Source organism: Ornithodoros turicata, chromosome 8, assembly GCF_037126465.1.
Source record: "Ornithodoros turicata isolate Travis chromosome 8, ASM3712646v1, whole genome shotgun sequence".
Classification (NCBI taxonomy): Eukaryota; Metazoa; Arthropoda; class Arachnida; order Ixodida; family Argasidae; genus Ornithodoros; species Ornithodoros turicata.
In genome coordinates this window covers 35210410-35231723 of record NC_088208.1, presented here as the reverse complement: position 1 = coordinate 35231723, position 21314 = coordinate 35210410, and the positions used below count along the sequence as shown (strand labels likewise).

Below are 21314 nucleotides of genomic sequence, written 5' to 3'. Positions count from 1 at the left end.
GTATTCATTTGACCCAGATAGGTGTCTGTCTGAACACACATTAAGAACTACAGTCGTGTTCATATTAACAGCAGCACGTTTAGGCCCTGCCCTACGCTGGTTTCCATTGACTGAAATAGCTAGCCGCATCGCTCTACATCGCAATAAGTAGTGCGCCGACACCGAATCTATAGGAGCCCTATAGGCGGCACCTCGTAGGGTTTAATTTCTCCGGCGCACTAACTCTGTTACGGCTGGCGGACTACATTCCGTGCAGCTCTTAGGTTAAAAAGGGCCAGATTGGCCAATGTAAGTGATCGGTTGCTATATACGTAAAACTGTTTCTGAATGTTTTTACGATGTTTTTTTTTTTGCGTGTTCTGATCAGCACACAATTCACTTCACACGCAGCTTTGATGTGTGTATATTTGGGCACACATTTTACGCATTCGGGTCACCGAATAAAAGGAACTACAAGGGCCCGGTTTCACCAACGCTGGTTAACCTTAAACCGAGATCTAGGGTTGCTAAAACTTGAAGTTGACACTCAATTCTTTTTTACAAACGTTAGTTGGTGACGTGATGAATGTTTCTGTGACAATAACATGTTTTAGTGAAGCGCTGTTAACCGTTAAATTCAAGGTAATGGGCCGTTGATCTCGGTTCAAATGCTAATTCATGCTAATGCCAAGGAAGACAATGAACGACGTAGAACATGACGAATCGATAACTGTAAAGGAAATAACGATTATACTGGGTTCCCGCTAACAGCTAATATCGACGCTTACTACAGATTCGCTCAGGTATACCGACGCCTGCGTGCCAGATCTCAACTCGAAGGCAACTCCGTCCGGAGGCTGCGCGGAAAACAAGCGCGCCGGGAAAGTTACGCACTCTTCTAATTGCTCCTCTGCGATTTCGGTGCTTTTAAAACTTCTGACGTTGGAAGGAGGACGTGATTTATGTGTCTGTCGTGGAATGCTTCCAGGACGGATAGTATCGTGTCTGAAGAGAAACTGTTCCGCTCTGAAAAGTGTAGGCCGTCGTGAAATGCGATAAGACCTGAACTCTAAACGGAAGCTCTGGCTGGGCGGCAGCGCCCATTAAAGTGAGTGCGAAGAAGGAAAGAATAAAAATGCCCGTGGGTTCAGCGACGTTCAGTTCGCGTTGTTGCATTTTATCGCGCTCCCACAGTGTTTGCTGAGCAAGGGAGATAATGTAGCGATTGGCCTATTTCGCGACCTATTTTTATGGCGACGTCCACGATAGCAGTCCGCGCTCGCGCTGGGCAACTTTTTCTTTTCCTTCGGCAGTTCGGGTGACAGTGCGAGAAAGCGGAAAACGGTTTGCGGATTAGACGGAATTGGAACTTCATGACGTGGGGTATCTTCTGTGTATGATTGGTGTTTTATATATATATATATATATATATATATATATATATATATATATATATATATTTCTCTTCTTGCGTTGCTGTATGGCTTGTGGCCTTGCAAGTGGGGTCACTTGTTATTTCCTTTAACATAGCTCCAAACGCTTCTTCGTCAAGTCAGGAGTCACCAGGAGGAGTCAGGAGTCACCTTGCAAAATATTTTCGCTGCGCCGTGCATTGCCACTGAGCAATCAAACTTACAAAAAAAACTGTGAGAAAAAACGCACAATCCCGTCAGCCCGTTGCTGGTAGCCAAGGTCGTGCTGAAGACTGGGAGGTGGTGGGTTCGAATCCTACCACCGGCTGTGCTGCCTGAGGTTTTCCCTTGATTTTCCGGCAGATTTTCCAGGCGAAAGTAGGCACAGTTCTCATAGAAGTCGGCCCAGGACGCATACTAATCCCACCTGTCTCCCACTCCTTCCTACTTACCTATCTCCATCAGCCCGCGTCTGTACGCCAGCCATAGCCACAGTTGCTTCGCGGCGCTGACACGGGATCCTCGCGTGACGTCGACAGGTCCCTGTGCCTTTCTTCCTTTATCTTTTTTTCTCCCCAAACTCACGCGGTGCGTACAGACGCTGGAGCTGCGCAGACTTACGTCACGCGTCACATGATCGGCCCTGCTGGTGGGGGATACATTATGTCACGACGTACACTTCTACTTACCTCGTTCGCCGATACGCTCGTGCCAAGAGTTGAGGGGGAGGAGGGAGAGGGGTGACGTGGCGATTCAAAGATGTGCGAAACAGAGGCCTGATATGATGTGCGGTCGTTGTTGTCCTTTCCCAAGACTTCATTTTATTTGCAGCGAAAAACAAAAAAAAAAAGAATATGGGGTCGATTCAGTACTCCTTTAATGCCAGCTCAGGAAAAAAATTAGGTAAAATTCAAAAAAACATTGGTGGTAACGTGATTTACCTCGTCACGTTGAAGGTGGTTCTATTGAATTATTTTATTTACGGAGTACATTGGTGGACTGTCGGATAAAAGGCCGTAAGGCCTGACACATTCAGGTGTTATTCAATTATGTTGCTGAGAATGTTATTTTCAGGTAACACATAGCTATAACTGTTATTGCTTGTCGGTGAAACAATGTCAAACCGCATCGAGTCACCTGTTATACTCATGATCAGTTGTGGGAATTACCAATCCTCGAATTGTTTTATATTCTTCTATGTAGTTGCAGATATAGTACTCCCTTTCTGATTTTGATTGATTGATTGATTTTAAAAGAAAAAAATGGAGATGGTAGTCTCGAGCCACTCGGGACTGGCTACTCCAGGACGCGTTATTAATAAAAGAAAGGGAAACTACACTAACCTCGACGCTTTGAAACGCTTTGAAAGAATAAATGAGAACATCATCACCGAGCTTGTCACCAAAAGCGAAGTCTCAAGGCACAAAAACAAGGAGTGTCACAATGTGTCAAACAGGTCCGTCGAGACGAGAAATTGCACAAGGGCGCGCATGGCTTCTTGGGTGCTGGCCAGCAAATCAGCTCATACCTTTCTGATTTTGTCGACCTTTTAATCATTATTTTCCTAACATTAGCCTTGTCGTTTGTATTCGTTTTTTAAACTTGACTAGCAGCACTGCATACACCTCCACATCAAACTGGTTCTCACCGAGACATTTGTGTATTACAGATTCGAACCGACCTAGTTAAATAATACGGCAAAAAATGACAGCAGAAATGGTTATTTAATTATGCCCTGACCTCTGACTCAGTGAAACAAATACATAGTTCCCTGTCACTTTCTCTGGTAAGGAATATTTCACGTCGGCTTTCATTTGTCAGGAGTGTCCAATATTTAATTAAAAAGTCATTAGTGCAGATTCAGGAGCGCATATCTCTGCCGGGATTCCAAGCTCGTACGGTAAAGAAAACTGAAAATGAGACCAGCAGGCAGCGCAGAGCGCGAAGGCTTTTCGTTCACGCATCCCTGCCAACAATAAGATAGGGTACAAAATGCGACTATTTCGCTGCGACTTTTACCCCGTTTGAAAGCGGAGAGATTTCTTTATTGTTTTGTTTTTGTTGTTTTTTTTACTTAGGAGACGGTGATTTTTCCATAGGAGTCACAACTGTCTTAATAAACTGCCTTGTTTGTACATAGTGTACATCTTATACATATTTCTCTTCATACTTTCAGACTTGGAGATATGGTATAGGCTACAGTCTCTATGACTAATGAATTTTATATGTATATAGTGTGCACAGTTATATAGTAGTTACATAGTTGCATAGTGTGTATAGTGCCTGTGTTTTTGCGTGCCGTATATACTCCTTTAGTGTTGCCTATTTGTTTTAGCCTACATAGGTGCCTGGAACCAGCAACAAAAAGTCACTGCACGTGGCTTGACGACATTTCAAACATTTTCCAAACATTATTTCAAACATTGATCCATCATTCATACCACTTGCTGATACCGAACTGGCTGTGCACCAACTTATGTTTGCCAACGAAAGGAAGTATACAGAGAGGAATGACAACGCACGTGGCCTCATGAGGTGAGGGGAAGTGAGATAAGGTGAGGTGAGGTGAGGTGAGGTGATGTAAGGTAAGGTAAGGTAAGTTAAGGTAAGGTAACGGGCCCTATAACTGTACCGATAAGCCTCTTGGCAGCGTATCCTCTCGTCTCGCATGGAACGTTAGGAGAACAAAATAGGACTCTGACGCACCAATGTCAGAAACGCTTTCAGTTATTGCATATATTTGCATACTATCAGTTATTTAAGGGTATAATGCTATATTATACTCACACTTTCCTAGTGTATTCCATCTTTTCCTTTCCTTCTTAAGTAGAGTGATATTAAACGGTAGGAGCAACTTATTTAGTTACATGGTAAATAAATAAGTTGCTCCTACCGTTTAATATCACTCTTTGATCTACTCATCACCGGCAACTTGACATTGCCTGTTTTTCTGTCGTCGTATCTTCTTCTTAAGTAGGTTAGCTGATTTTTATCGCATTTATTGATTTCTTTTATGTGCCCTTAGAGAAGGGTAAACCAAGTCGAGGTGGACACACATACATTTTTAATACACAATGCGAGAGAGTAAACCATCAGAACATCTCCATTTTTTTCTTTTACCGATCAATGAGAACATAAAACATAGTCAATCAAGACAACGCAGAGACCCTCTGAACAAATTCGCGCATTAATGCAAGACGCAGAACAAAAATAAAATGCACAGATTTAAAAAAAAGATGAAAAGGAAAGGCACGCGTAGCTCTATGCAACAACTACTATGCAAATTACCCACCTAGAGAGAGTCATCGAAAAGAAAGAATACAGTAAATGAAATGCGAAGGAGCTAGCGATGATTCTTAACGCAGAGAGGAATATGAAGTACGCATTGAGGAAGCAAAATTATTCCAGAAAACCAAAAGTCAGATTACAACCGGCGGTAACTTTTCTTCGCTGTCCTCTTATTTTCTAAGCACTCTGTCTTCGTGTACTTAGCAGCGACATAATCGATTGAACGTGAGCTACTAGACCGTCTCATTTACGTTACCGTTTCCATCCACAATACCCACCTCTTTGCCCGACTTACAGTACAGCTGCAGCCGCGCGATAAACCAGCCTATAATACTCGCCGCTGCGCCGAACCCATTGCTGCATTAGCAAGAAAATCGAATTTCCTCTTTCGCCAAGCTATTGTCACCCAGTAAACATTCAGGTGTACAGCCCCTGTTTCTACGCCGCCGCGTTCAGATAACAGGTTGTTTTGCGCCTTGTATAAACGAAGCCTACATTGTGCCCTTTACACGATATATTGAAAGGAGGGCTAGAGGAATTTGCACAAAGGCTCTCCCTACATTCAAAACGTGAGTAGGAAAGGCATTATACCCGTGCCTTAGATACCCTGTTCGAAATTTCTAACATGGGCAGTAGGACGTACAACATTTCTTTTGTCTAATGACCTATTGGATGAGTCACTAAGAGGTAAGCTCGTCTTACTTACCGTACAGTTCGCTAACGGACCGGTTCCCTATGTTTCCTCGTTCGAAGTTCTCCAACCGGGGGCAAATTCTAAAACGCTACCTCACTACTTTTGCACTCAGGTGTAACCGCGTTCTCAGGTGATTTTTTAGCAGTTTGCGTTAGTTAGACCGATGCCGCGACTTCATGATGGACGAGTCCTAAAGTTACGCAACCTTTTTTTGTGAATTTTTTTAAGTTATACCTTTTCTTCGCGACCTCCTGACCGTGGGGTAACAACAACAATCAAATAATGAATGACGATGTCGTGGGCCTGTGGGGAAAACACTAAAAATACAGCACAGATTTCAGGCGCTGTGATAATTGAACTGAGTGTCGAACAAAAAAATAAAACATAAAATGGCAAAGACGAGAAATTGACCTCTTCATCCAGCGAATTCTTCTATGTATTAAGATTTACTGCATTCAATTAGATTAGCTCTTACTGGTTGTCACTTGCGAAATTATTACCGTTGACATCCTAAGCATAGCCAAACTTTGACGTTGTTCTAGTGTCTCTTTTCTTGTTTCTTTCTTTCCTTCTCTTTCTTTCCGTGTGTTTTTTTCTTCTTGTTCGTTTTTAGAATAGCAAGCCGACTCTTTGCCTGACTAACCTTCCTTTGCTTTTTTTTTTCTTAATAACCATATACCCCCCCCCCTCCCCACTTTAAGCACCGAGTCCCTGCGGTGGAACGTTCCCAGTAGCTGGAGAGCGCTAGACCTTCCACTACGTCTTACGTTGGTTTTGTTGAACGACTTTGCCCAAGGTAGGTCACTCGTAAGACAAGGTATAGACCCACCTCAGTTTGAAAACATCATCCTATGCGATTTAAGTATAATCGTACGTTCCATGGAACCATAATATGTATTATAACTCACAAACCACTCATCGTGGTATCCCCTTTTTTTTTCGCCGCCACAGCACCTTTCTTTCAACCCAAACTCCCACCTTGCAGCATACTGGAGGTCGTTCTTCGCACGCATGTATTCTATACTTGCCGCTCCCTTTTTTGCGCACGCAGCACGCAAACGAATATGTGTGTACATAACGCTGCACTTGTGTTGACTTTATATGAGCGGACGGAAAAGCGTACTTGCTGGAACGGCACACGCAATATACAGCATAGCTCAGCCGAGTTCCACACCGTCGCAGGATGAGACAAAAAAAAAAAGTGAAGAAGAAAGTATAACCGTGAAGGCTATCTAGAACCCTCAGACTTCAGCATTCCCCCAGAAGCCAGCATTTGCTATATGGGTTCGTTTGCCAGAAGTCTGAGGAGCTATAACGCTACACGGAATTCTACTTAGCTTTTGAGGGGCCAACGTTTTGGCTGCATGTTTTAGGGAGCAAAGAAAGCGGAGAGAAGTGTACATTAATATTTTGGTGACGCATCAGTTCGATATCCTGTTCCAGCGAAAGTTATGGAATGTAGGTAAAAAAGAAAAGTGTACTACGCACAGCGTATAATGCTGGAGAAGTTGGCATGAAAAAAAAAAACAAAAGAAAATTCGAATATTTTCTCCCAACTTTGTTACACTGCGTCCAGCATTGATATGTACCGTCGTCACTGATACCTTCTTTTTGTTGATATTTCTTTGATTTGATTTTCAGCCTAGGTAGGTAACTAATGCAGTGCGAGTTTTCTCTTCGCTTGCCGTTGGATCTGCTCAATTTCGATGGGAGGTGCTCGTGTGCTTGGGTGAAACACATCATAGCACAATAAATTCGCTCTTGCTGTTGCGCACAAGGCTGGACCTGACAGGACGCACAGCAGTGAGAGGACCTGAAGATGAATAGACCTGACTCGAGTTTTTGGAAAAGCGTTTTCCTTTATTATTTTTTCTTTTGTAAAGTGCTCAGGCACTGCAGTTACTGCTTTCAATTTTCACTTCGTTAACATTGTCAGTGAAATACTAAGTAATAATTCGGGGCTTGACGTCGCGCGACAACTGCGATCATGAGTGACGCCACGGTGGTCGGGTCTGTGGATTACTTTTGCCCACCTCAGGGTTCTTTAACGTGTCTCGACACATTTAACGACCCTCGCGGAAGACGGCGTGTCTATTCAACTGGTATCCTTCCGCCAAGTTGCTGCCATCCTCGGCCGGGTTCGAAGCCGCGATCTTGGGATCCGCAGGCGGACACGCTGCCTCTGTCTGTCTGTCTGTACGTGCGTGCGTGCGTGTGTGTCCCAGCCTCGATAGTTTCTTAAAGGCTGCACCGAATATGTTAACCGTCACGGCAAAATATACTCATATCATGGAGCGAACAACGCAGGCTAAATAGCACGTAATGTGAGCCTATAGCTTCTAGGCTCGGATTGGCTTGGCTTGGCCAGTACTTATCACATCCCTATCAACATGATGCTCCCCTGCGTACAGCATCACGAGGTTCTCCTTAATTATTTTTCTTTTTCAGTCACTCACTCACTCACTCACTCACTCACTCACTCACTCACGTAATGCGAGCTACTAATAAAACACTACTAATGCGAGCGTACACTGGATTAAGCCCACTAGCCAGGCGTTTTTCCTACTCTCGAAATGCATTCACGCCTATAGCTTCTTGGCTTGGATTGGATTGGATTGGTTTGGTCCGTACTTATCACATCCCTATCAACGTGATGCTCCCCTGCGTACAGCCTCATGAAGTTCTCCTTAAATTTTTTTTTATTTTTCACTCACTCACGTAATGCGAGCTACTAATCAAACACTACTACTGCGAGCGTACACTGCATTAAGCTCACTAGCAAGGCGTTTTTCCTACTCTCGAAATACATTCACGCCTATAACTTCATGGCCTGGATTGGCTTGGCCCGTGCTTATCACAGCCCCATCAACGTGATGCTCCCCTGCGTACAGCCTCATGAGGTTCTCCCTATACGATCGACATAGTTGCCTCGGAGCCTCTGCTCTAATGAACTTTATCGGAAATTTGCTCCTTTCCCTTGCAGGATGAAAGTCTTCCTCTCCGCGCTTTCTTTTCTATTAGGTTCTTGTGTTATTCCGTTCCAGTGCCCCAAAGCAAATAGCGGAATTCCTGAATGGCTATAGCGTTTTTCGTTATCGGCGATGCCCAGATACCCAGGTACCCAATTAATAACGCTCCACGTTCCCACTAATGTTCCGCAGAGATTATGCAGGCAAGATTATGCAGTGAACTGGATCATGGTGGCCACGTGTGCCCCGACGAAGTATGCGCATAGGCCGCGTACATATCAGCGCTTTGAATCTCCGGTTATTGGCAGGGCGCTACTTAGAAAGGGGTCCCGTAATTGAAGCATTATCGATTAAAGAAGCGTGCGGTAAATAGTCTATACTTTTCCGCGGTAAAGGAAGTCTGTCTAAGACTGCAGAGCGTATGTGGGACACATGATATCACGCGAGCTCTGGCAAAACGAAAAGTTGCGTGTTCGTGCAAGCTTGGAAATTTTAGTTGCGTGTTATCTTAGGTTCTCTGCTAGCCATACGACGGTGTGAGATATACGCGGAAAGGACTTCTTCGCGTCGGAATCTTGCAATACCCTGTATTGTCTTCCTCCTCGCATGAGCGAGCACGATAGAGAAAGTAAGGCAGTGAAAGATACTTTTAAAATGAGTGAAAGGACATAAACCTGTTATAGATGAGCGTGTCATCTGCAGCGGGTTGTGCTAAGGATCTGATTGCAAGTTAAGGAACCCTTACGAAACCATAACTGTAATTTAATTATACACGTGCAGTTACTCTGAGAACTTATAGGGATACACCGAGCAACATTTCTTAAACAGAATTTTGTTGTTTTACTTTGCTTCTTTTCCGTGAGGAACGCAGCGAAAGATGAAAACGTTTATTGAACGAGAACCGTGAAATGTCTCGTGGTGTACCATGGCTAGACATTCGTGCTTAGCAGACACAGAAGAGAACTGAGGCTTCAGCGCCATCATAGAAATTTCATGAACGCTATAAAGCCCCCCCAAAAAAACTGCGAAAAAACGTCTTTTTTTAACATACGCAAAAAAAAAACTCATGACCCAAATTTAAAATGAATTTCAATCCCTAAATCTATTAATGCAAAGCACTTCAAAAAAGCGACTCCAGAACATTGCCAATCACTTACAAAATTATTTAAGTTACAATTACAGTTACATAACATTGAATTGTTAGTTACGGAGAATGTAATTTATTACAGTAATTAGATTACTCGAATTTAATTACTTTACAGGTCGGTCTGCCCGTATCTGCTGACGAGATGTATCCCTCTACCTACTGCTACCTATACTCTCAACTTGCCTTCCACCTCCGAAACATAACTGCACCGAGTGCTGGTCCCACACGCTACACATTCCCACAAACCCCTCGAAGACCACGTCTTTGTAACGCGCCATATGAGCACTTTGAATACTCCCTCATATTTCACGCCCTTCACTTTGAAAGCATGCACACAAGAAGCAACAACACCCCTTTTATGAACCACGACTATGGTCACACAATAATACCCTAACAGCATGATGTAGCACGCTGACAACTTTGATACAAGCCAGGAAAGAGGGGGCTGTAACTCGCTTTCCCAAACTCTCACGCTTCAGTGCGATTGGAGCGTGTCTAGAACGGTCCCCTCTTTCCGCCGAACCCATGTTCGCTGTGAACTAATTAGGATAAAAGGGAAACCGGGAAACGGACTGCTTTTAACAATGCCAGGCGCGCGTTTCTTTCTTTCTTTTCTTTTTTTTTTTCCTTTTTCTGTCTTTTCGTGGGCGTGCGTGTGTGTCCGTTTGCTCTTCTTTTGACGTGGAGCAATTAATCAGAATATTTGAAAGGGACTAGCTCTTATTGAAGGCGCCTCTGTATCATCACAGTTCATTTCGTGATGGCCTCGATGTAATGGTTTGGGTGTTTTGTACAATTACAATTCGTTCCTCGTGCGAGGTTTACTGTTAGAATAAGCACGTATAGCGATAGGCACGGAACAGCCTTAAGAGGGCTGTACACCTTCCATCTTTGTTCCCCCAACCACGCTAGAAGGGGGGGGGGGTTATCGTCAGGAAAAAAGAAAGAGAAAAGAGGAAGGTCAGGGGATAGGGGGATTATCTTAAGACACTCGTACGTCTTGTGCGTTACATCTGTGTTATGTGAGTGAAAAATAATATGAACTTGTGTGACTTTGATGCACACTGCAACTAGCTTAGTACCGGAATTTTTGCGAGTGAGGTATATATACATAAAATCTGACCTCAATTAAGAAATCGGAAATACTATCCGAAATCCCATGGAGGCTGAAGTTTGTCGCGCACCCTAGAGCAGAACTCGGTGTCTATCTAAAGCTGCATATGAGTGCTCTCTCTCTAGAACATCAGAAGGTGGAGCAAGTTGTTTGGACGGATTTGTACGCTCTTGGCAGGGTTCACGTCGAACTTGCTAAAGTTCGCTAAAAATTGCTAGAAGTGTCGTAACGAAACACTAAAAGAACATCCGATAGCAACGCCATTATCGGGATCTTCACTCACGCGCCGCCGGTCTCTAGCAGCTTCCTGGTGCTACATCACATCCTCGCTGGTATACCATCCTCTAAAAGTGTGTTGACAGAAGACGGGTATTCAATTCGTAAGCTTTTGTCGAAACGTTGCAACCTCCTGTCAGGTTTCCCTGCTGCAACCGGGCCTTTCATATCGCTCTTCTTCCGCTATTGATACGGGCTCACTTCCGACGCATGAGACAATGCGCTCGCCCTATTCTATACTAAGAATAGCTTCAAATGTTACGCCGTTCTTGCCGCACTTTGTCCCTCTACGGAACATATTTACGGCTCCAGTACCGTTAAGATATTGAATACTGATTCCACTGACATCCTACTTTCGCAGTGCGTGCCGCTTTCTCTGCACTCAATGCCTTAGAACGTTTCCCAGCTGCAGGAAGGCGTATTCAGGACGTGTGTAGCAACAGAGGCTTCCGTATACCGAGACGATATCGCATTTCCGACAAACTCTTCAGGAACCAGGACCAGTAGACAGGATAACGGTACGGAATTACATAGCGGCGTGTGAAATACAAACACGTTTATATTGTTTAGACGCGAAAGTGTCGGGATAACGGGGTTGGGGATGTGACGTAAGAGCGTGGGCGGTATTTGCAGGAGTTCCAGGAGATTGGGAGGAGTTTTGTTTGAACAAATATAATACTACGTACGTCTCACTTGATCTGAAACAGTATTCTTTTGATGACACGCGCTAAGCGTCCTTTAAGTCACTCGCTTTATCTATCTGTCTTGTTCCATTTTAGAGCAACCGCATCAGATTTATCCGCATTACTTTTTTATTGGTAATCACAGAATTTTTTTATTTCGTGTTAGCGCCGCGAAGCAACTGTAGCCATGAACGACATACAGACGTGGGCAGATGGAAAGAGGTCAGCCGGGAGAAGTGGGGGACAGTGAGGTTAGTATGTGTCCTGGGCCGACTTCAGGGCAATTGCGATGACATTCGCCTGTAAAGCCTGCCGGAAAACCCAAGGAAAATCTCGGAGAGCTCAGCCGGCGGTAGGATCCGAACCCACTACCTGCAAGTCTCCGGTACGACCTTGGCTACCAGCAACAAGAGGCTGCTTTTACCAACCAACTCGGCCATGCCGCCGGTAAATCACAAAGACAAACATATATTTTTTTAAAGACTGGCTCGAAATTTCTTTAAAGCAGAGTAAGAGCTTCTTAAAAATTTCGCTCAAGATTATTGTTGTTTGGTTCAAGGCTACGGTTGGTAGTACGTACGTTTATTTTTCCAATGTAAACGTGGAGAAGGCATGAAACGAAAAAAGCTCCAAGGAGCTCGACTAGGCCTCCGTCCCCGTACAAGGTAAATAAACAGAATAAACGAAAATAGCGACAGGTAAGAACGACAACAACTTTATTGCGAGATGATGAATGGTGATGTTGTATTAACAACAACAAAAAATTGAGAACATGAAAACTAAAAATTTGCAGCTACAATGAAGTATTAAAAAAAAGCAACGAGACATACAACTATCATACAGCATACAAACGCAAGAAAGTGCTAATACCTGGACCCGGTGACCTCAGTGTCTTCATTTTATCCACGTCATTGACAAACTTGTGCATCTTGAGCCCAGTTCAGCATATTGCAAACTGCACTCTCTCCTCGGCTTCCTTTTCTTCTCTTTTTTTGTTTTTCTAGCTTCCTTTTTCGGTATCATGACACTACTTCATTCGCCACAGTGGCTGCTTATCACCTCGCCGTTCCCTTCCAATACACGGGATAATTAGTAACTCCTTTATCAGCGAGCACGTTTTGCCATAGCAGACTCCTTCTCTGCGGAAATTTTTCGCGAACATCGGAGGCACCATCTTTACCCCCTTCCACAAAAGACCTTCACCGCCAGGCTCGGAAAGGAAGCAAGAATTCTCGGCTGACCAACTTCCAAAGCAGTCATCGCGGCGTGAGAGCCCGATAAAAATGTTCCGCAATAAAATTGTTTTATTGCCGATAATAAGAGCAAAACAAAAAGCGGCAGCGGAAGACCGCAGAGATCTCCTCCGGGCCGGATGCCTTACGTTCTTCCCGTTGTTGATGCTGGCCGTTGTACAACGAGGCTGGATCAGGGGCTGTTGTAATGTCGGCTTCTTCAGTTTCTTAGATAGGGCAATCGATTTCTTGTATGCTCGGCTATTTCGGGCAAAAAGGAGTTTAGAACTCGGAATCCTGATAAGACGCAGGGTGGCCGCCTGCTCGGTATCATCAGCGGAGAGATATGGTACTCATCTCTTCTCTTCTGCCCGGTTCCTTGTACAATAGCCGTGCCTCGCGCCGTTCTCCTTGGTTAAGGAGTAGCAACGGTTAGATGCGCTGTGCGGAGAACAGGTTGTAGATTGCTGTTGGCATCGGGCTTTGTTGGAACCGCTCGGAGATAGGATGTGATAAATGTTGCGGTTCCTACAGGGAAGCGCTCGCGCGGTAAGAAGCGACGCCAGGCTGTAATGTGTGTTCCTGGAGTACATGTTGTTGAAGTAAGGCTTCTTGTTTGCGCAGAGAAAGCAATAAGGTGGCAGCGGTAAGAGCGCTGTGTTCAATGTTGTCTCTCTACACGCGAATGTTAGTCCCTTTAGGCATGTTGTGTTTTTTCGTCTTTCGCTTTGTTTTTGAGTTTCTAAAAGCCGTGCCAGTTTTATCCACGTGGCTTTGGGAATGTACAGAACAATTTCGGGTAAGAGAGAGCTAAGCGCTTTGGGAGTCTTAAAGAAATAGCGTCGTCGCCACTGCGCATGTCCGGAATACGAACTACGCGTTGGGTTTTTGGGTGCTCACGTTATTGGAGAGTTTAAGATTAGAGTACCCAACTGCTTTGGAACCCTAAAGCAATAAGGAGTAGTCACTGTGCATTACGCTAAAACAGCTTTTGGTTTTTTGACATGCGCAGTGAAGACCTCCGATGTCATTGGGGCCCGTAAACGCTGGGGTACCGTGTTCTAAGACTCTCTTATAAGTCAGGATCCGAACATTTCGTACACATTAACGAAGGGTGAGAAGAGTTCCGCATTATTTAACTTCTGTTGATCATACATAGAAAATGTACACGCGATCATGGCCAGAATTGCAAAATTATATCCACATTCAAAGCAGAGTACATTGTTTAATGTCAGAAATTCACGTGCCTTGCGAAATTGTGTTTTCTATTTTGTATGTGTGTGTAAGCTTCAACTTTTTCATCGTTATCCCGCTCATATATTATCTCACATGCACTGAGGTGTGGTACCGCAATTGTTGCGGTGAAACACCTCATCTCATCGTCATTCATGTAGTTGTTGTCGTTGATGATGTGTTTTCTGTTCTGCGTATTTCTGAACCCACTTGAGAAGCGTGGTAATAGAAAATCGAGGAACTTTCACGTTAAAGGAAACTACGCCATCTTCACGAATGTGAATGCGCTTTAAGAGGAGACGCAGAAGAGGAATGCCTAGACATTCGCAGATGATAACGATGATGATGGTGATAAATATAGTCCAAACGCCGGGAACAGTCATGAACAATAATCATCATAAAAATAGTCGTTTTCAGTTATGTTTATCGCTAAAAAGACCCACCGGCACTGCAACAATAAACAAGAACAAAAAAACTTGACGCTGTCAGATCATCTGAATAAATTTGCGATGCTTACTTATAAATAAGGTAGCTCAATCATCTCGCTTCATTCTGATGATGGAAACAGAACTGGTTCCGAAACGTGATGTCTTTTATGTTGTTTTTTATCGTTGTAGTGCCAGTGAGTTTTTTTTTTTCTTTTTTTTTTGCACTAAAGATGATGATGATGACGTTCTGCGGGAAGAGTTTCGTCATAAGAGTTAACAGAGCCACATAGCGGCCAAATATCCAGACCCTTCACAATTACTGAGACCAGCTCCCGTGGCATAGTGGTTAGGATGCTCGCTTTCCAACCCGATGCTGGGACGTGAAGCGGGTTCCCATCGCCGCTCCGGCTGTGCTGTCTGAGGTTTTTCCCTGGGTTTTCCGGAAGACTTTCTAGACGAATATCGGCACAGTTCCCCTGAAGTCGGTCCAGGACGCATAATAACTCCACTGTCCCCCACCCCTTCCTGCTGTCCTTTCTCCATCTGTACACGTCTGTATGCCGCTCATAGTAACAGTTGCTTCGCAGCGCTAACACGGAATAAAAAAAAAAACTGTAGTGACATTCAGCATCACCAACGTATTCCCTCCTCTAAAACGGACACAGTACCCACAGAGTACCGCAAGGACAGCAACTACTGGAATGCTCAGTTTGAACCACACAAACGTGCCTTTTGACAGGAGACAACGCGGTTCACTTTGCCCAGTGTTTGCAGCATTGGAGAAACGTACTCCTTTCAATCCCTTCGGAACGTAACTGCAGCTGTATACGCTGCATCACACCTATATTCACTGTTAGGACTGGGGTATTAACGCGCAGAATATTCATGAGGTTTATAAAGTATACTGGTAACTTCAGCATGCATATTAGAGTGAAGCAACAACGCCGCAAAAACGAGACCCGTAATGTAGAAGCGCAACAGCGCCCCCTGCTCTCCGCGATGTGAAAGTCCACGCGGGCACTCGAGCGTCCCGTGATGAATGTTTGCCCGTGGCCAGCTTGTAATTACGAAGTTCTGGACCGATCAGCGACGGCGTGGTTTTAATGAGGTCGTTTCACACTACCACTGTGCTTTGCCAGCGCTATATTTGGAACGATGAACGAGCAAGTAACCGAAACAAGTTGAAGACAATGCAGGCGCTACCTCGTATTTAACGGCGCGCTTTTATTTTTGTTTACGCTTATTTTTGTTCCTGCGCACAAATACGCTTTTCACGAACGCGCCGTTTTTCGTTATGAATGGAAAGGGTGGAATTTGTGATATTTTTGGGTGCAAAATAATTGGAATGAGCATTAAAATATCCATGCATGATTGTGCGTAAAGGTGCGTAAAGGCAGCTTGTTTGGTTAAGGGAGATGCAGGAAACGAAGGATTACTGTATTCAATCCATGGCAAGGTGGCATGATGAGATTAATTCCCGAAAAGGATGAACTTTTTCGTTACAACTAATGCGTATTGAGCAAACGGTGTACCACTACGCCATTGTGAGTGAGGGGGCAGAGGGCAAGGCAGGACTGATTAGGCATAACGGGATTTTAATGGCCAAACCATCATTACAACGGGGAGCGCGACTGCAGCGCCGACAGAAACCATACAACAACTATTTAAGAACTAACTGACGCGTAAACAAAGCGCAGGGCCGTTGTCATTGGTCTCCGCTAGGCGCGTGTCTCCGGTTGAGTGCTGCCATCTATAGTGGGACGGCGTGTTGGGAGGAAAGGAGAATTCCTCACACTATCTATTATAGTAATATATCAATATATTTCGAAAACTTTGCGCCTGAACACATCTGCAACATCGCATCGTTCGTTACATGTCGTAGGAGGCAGCTGTACCGGCAACTCAGGTTGTTCAGCCTGATCAGACACGTAGGTGATGGCTGAAAAATGATGATAAATGGCCTATTTCGTTGAGAATGAGAGAATGGCGACGCCAATCGAAAGAAAGACCACTCGTTTCTCTGTTTCACTGCAATATCCTGTCAGCATTAAAACCGTAAAGGGTGCTCCGCCGCACTCACACTCGTCGAGAGGCAGAGCCACCTTGAAGGAGTGGCTGCGCATCAACTTATTGTGACAGTATTGTTCGCGTGAGACGAATACATCTCACATATCAAAGCCTAATTTATTTTTTTAGTTATATAGACGTACTGTTCGTGGTTCCAAAGGGCTGTTACAGGGAGGTAACAATCGAGATACAAGTCTCTACAGAAAGAAAAAAATAAAGTGACAAAACATTAACATGAGGTGACATTAAAGCATAATTGAACGGTACATATAGTGGCAACATTAGGAATAGTTACAATAAACTGTCACTTCGGTGGAGCGGAAGGGTGTTTTGAATACATAAATAAATAAATACCGATACAATGACACTTACAAGAATATAAACAAATACAACAAGCGGCGACACTGCCCTACGATATAATAGAGAAGTACATACAGTAATAACAACTGCGCTATTGTTCGAGTGTAGTAACAAAATCATTCAAAGTTGCTGACCAAGGCCGTTCCAGTCATTTATGGTTCTTGGGAAAGATAACTTATTTATCAGTAGAATGCGTAGTATTTCTTAAAGAAATTGTTATTAGAACTTTATTTAGGATTTGGTCAATTTATTAGGCGCGAATACTTTAGTTTTACAAATATTAAGCGTTTAACCACTGATAATTCTGTATTATCTGGTATTCCGTTCCACTGCTCTGAATGCCATCTCAGCACGGAGTGTGCATATTGCACATGTGTTATATTGCACAAAAACTAGCTTACTTTTCTCAGTGTGCTCCAGTATAGACTATTGTCCTGGTAACGAACACGAGGTGCAGAAATACAGAAAATACGAGAAAATAAATCCCACTGTCTCCATTCCTGCACTCTTTTTTTTTTGTATGTGAAATAAGCGCTTAAAATTACAATGTTTGTTGTCAGCCTATTCTGCCTTTATTAACTTTCTTCGCGAACTCCATCGGCTACACCAGTTGTGCCAATACGTAGTACACACGTACGTCCTTCTTGTAGAACCTGACATACCGCCATACCGCAGACCAGATTGCTTCCGAATGCTAAGCTTTCTTCTTTAAAAAAAGTATACATATATATTTTTTTTTCATGAATCACTAAGGCAGAGCTTCGCACCTCGCCTTACGCAAGCTTATCGCTCAGTACGAAATACTCCAGAGCAGGTATGACACGGCTCAATTCTCACCGCAAATCCACTTGTGCAAGACACTTACATACTCAGACGTATAAGGATAAAAGAATGGGATCTACTTTATCGAAGTCTCCTTTTGACACAAAGCGCGCAGCTGTCACTCTCTCCAGTAAGTCAGAGCGGCACTGCTTTACTCCACGTAACCGGGCAACGCGCGAGCACTTTTTCTTCGCGTTTGTTATTAGACGTCTGCGACCAGTGGAGACCCACATGTCCCTTCGAAGTGTTGGCGAGAGCACATTCATACAGGCGGAAAGTTTTGTCGATAAATACGAACGAGCACTTACTCTAATGTAGCCCGTCTCCGCGCTTTTATTTCTACTTTTTAAAACCCCTCCTTCCGGCTGTACGTCTGGCGCTTACTGAAGACGACGGATACATTTGTAGGACGTCTCGCTGTGTTGCCATGCAAGAATGGAATGGAAGAAAGGCTACATTTTCTTTATTTACTTTTTATTTTATTTTTTGCGTGGTTCTTGAAGCATATATTGTAGCGAGAGGTGGACGTCAAGACGTGCATCTGGATAGGTATTGTCCGTATATTTCATATAGATTGTCAAAGTAACCTTACAAAGTAATCGCTTGCACATTTTGTCTCGTGCAAGAGAGTTTGAAGTGGAAGAACTGTGTCTTGCACGCATTAAAAAAGGTTCCCCATTGTGTCTGTAATGCGTTGTTTAAGGCATAGTCTTAAGATTTTGAAACTGCTCCAAAGATAAAATAAAAAAGTCTGTTTTGCGTACAAAGACAAACATGAGAAGTCGTCTTTTTGCTCGGGCAAGCCAAACAGCAAAATAGAAATACGGCAGGCGCAAACGCAGCCCTAGGAAGTCTGTTTTCACACAAAGGACCAAGTTTCTGCGACCCGTCCTCGACGCACTATTAATTATAACTTTTCTCGTGATAAAAGATTCATAGCATCGCCAAAGCTGGCGATAAAACTTTCATAGAATCCCCAAAGCAACGAAATTCTGCATCGCATTTGATGCATTAGTCCACCAGGTCGAAAATTAAGTTTGCCACGGGGTAGGTTCTGGTATAGAGTGCTGCAACATAAGTAGAAGGCGCATGTGCGGAAAATGAATAATTATGGCGGCTGTCATATTAGGGAGGCTGTCTCGGCCTGCCCTTGTAGTGGCCTATTGTGGTAGAAGTTAACGTCGGTGCATTCCCGCATTTACATAACCGTATCGATAATGTATTTTTTCAAAGCACTCGAAGAATATACCGTAACCAAGTGCAAACGTTAATTACTCTCGCGTAGCAGTCGGGTATATTACCATTTAAGGTGTCCCGTCATTATGAAAAGTTGTGTATATTATGCAGAACGTAACATAAAAACGAACGAAAAAAAAATAAACGGTCTCGCATTATTAAGTTACAAATAACTGCTAGCACGCGTGGGAAATAATGACACCACACGTCCCTTTAACAAATTTCTAATGCTTTTTCACACCGAAACTACCCCGATGCGAAAGGAAGATTTGAACAGCTGGAAATGAGGTTTTCGTAGGAGACGTATAACGTGTCGCGCATAACGTAAAACGCTTTTACAACACTGGCCACAGCGAAGTGTTCGTTACGTGAGCAAAATAATATTGGAGCAATAAATTACGTGCCCGACACGATGGAATTGTAGCCACGCGTCCTGCTGCAAAAAAAAAAAAAAAATATATATATATATATATATATATATATAGTTGAAATAAATGGGAGACAGAAGACAAAAGTAGGGGAAGTAACAAAAAAGGGTTTATTAAAACTTAAAAATCATGAAAGTTAGGGAGAATGTCTACGTTACGGCGGAAGCTCCGCCTTCTTCGGGACAAAAGAGCTAAAAATGTCCCGAAGAAGGCGGAGCTTCCGCCGTAACGTAGACATTCTCCCTAACTTTCATGATTTTTAAGTTTTAATAAACCCTTTTTTGTTACTTCCCCTACTTTTGTCTTCTGTCTCCCATTTATTTCAACTATAATTACGTAGCCGTCCGATCCAACTCCAACTTTTCAAGATATATATATATATATATATATATATATATATAATAATAAAGAAACCGACAAGTGCAGCGGCAGCGAAACATTTAGTCACGGGCTGTAGGGAGCGGCCATTGCAAAGCGCAATGGGCTCTTTATCTTCCACGCTACACTGCATGGGAATGGTGCTGTTTAGAAGGCGGTCTCATGTATACTCGAAAGCCGTTAAAACCAGCATAATCGCAAAAAAAGAAAACACGTACGTGACAACGTGCTCGCGCACTGCACGTGGCATTTGTTTTCATATTTCGCTAGACTTACTGTTACAACAACAGCAACAACAACAATAGATGATTACGATGAGATCCTGTTACAGTCAAAACACACACACACACACGCACAAAAAGCGTACCTTAATGGAAACACCTCGATAGGATGTTTATAAAGGCACTCTACAACTTTCCAGCTGCCACCTCGATCCTTAAGACACTATTTTAAGAGTTACTTCATCTTATCTAGTTAATTAATTAAGCGCAATAGAAACACTGGAAACTAGCATATATGACTGCTAGTAACTTTCAGCGGTGCATGACTTGAAAACCCGAGACGAGGTAGGGACGATAACAGACAAACACAAACACGGTGCCTACCTCGTCTCGGGTTTTCAAGTCATGGATCGTCACCACCAGCTCGCTTGCTACCTAACTTTCCTTTCGTTATCACTTTCAGCTGGTTCCATTGACGTACAGCGTTGCGACTGTTTAAAAATATTTGTACATGTAAGTCCCGACACCCTGTACACAAATAGGCTGATGATGTCATAGACCATTCATCTCCGCTATAGCGCTTCACTGCCTGGATGCTCTCGTGAAATGGCAGATTTCATAGCTGAATGCTAATATTTCCCTTGTATTATGGCTCTGAAAGAATGCGCGTACAACGGACATTTTATGCGTCACTGGCGCCAGCCAACGTATTTAGGTTAGCACCGTTTGCCCTAACAGGACTCCTCTTTGTCTTTACAGGAACATCAAGGAGGCTAATCGTAAGAGAAGGTCATCAAACGGAACTTCCCTGTGACCTCCGAAGCGCCTCTTCCAACGAATCCTTGGCGGTGGTCCACTGGTACCACCAACCGGAGCGAGACCTCCATTCGGGATCCCGACTCATGCCACATACGCGGGAACCTATTTATACCGTGGACTTCGGTCCGGACCCGGTGCTAGCGATATCGGGAGCTGCCCCTGGTATTCCGCCACTGGGACAGACCGCGTTGCGTGGAAATAACCTGTTGCAGGTGAACCGGACCGCTGGGCCCGGTTGGCAAGGACGTGCTTATTTCTCCATCATCGGGCACCCCGCGAGTCTTAAAGTGAACAGTGTGAGGTTCGAGGACGCCGGAGTATACACCTGCACTGCGGTCTTCAGGGACGGGGCCCGGAAGAATTCCACGGTACGGCTTCACGTTGTAGGTGAGTCACGCATTCGATGTGCTTAAAAAAAACTGTCCCTTCTCCTGCACGCAATTGACCTATCCCTGTTTGTAAACAAGTGACGTCATAGTGTTCGACAGTGCCACCAATTTGGTAGAGTTGAACTACGCTCGAAGCTAG

General features: G+C 44.0%; 2 protein-coding genes across 2 annotated transcripts in view; one reads left to right on the top strand and one right to left on the bottom strand.

Moving 5' to 3' along the window:
- Window positions 1-21314, bottom strand: part of LOC135367121 (neprilysin-1-like) — a 288929-nt gene that overhangs the window by 23495 nt on the left and 244120 nt on the right. The gene's annotated exons all lie outside the window — the stretch shown is intronic.
- LOC135367118 (hemicentin-1-like) overlaps window positions 1-21314 on the top strand; it is a 134903-nt gene that overhangs the window by 88912 nt on the left and 24677 nt on the right. The window contains exon 2 of the mRNA XM_064600234.1: window positions 20727-21173. Within this exon, the coding sequence (XP_064456304.1) occupies window positions 20727-21173 (447 nt within the window). The remainder of the gene's footprint in view (window positions 1-20726; window positions 21174-21314) is intronic.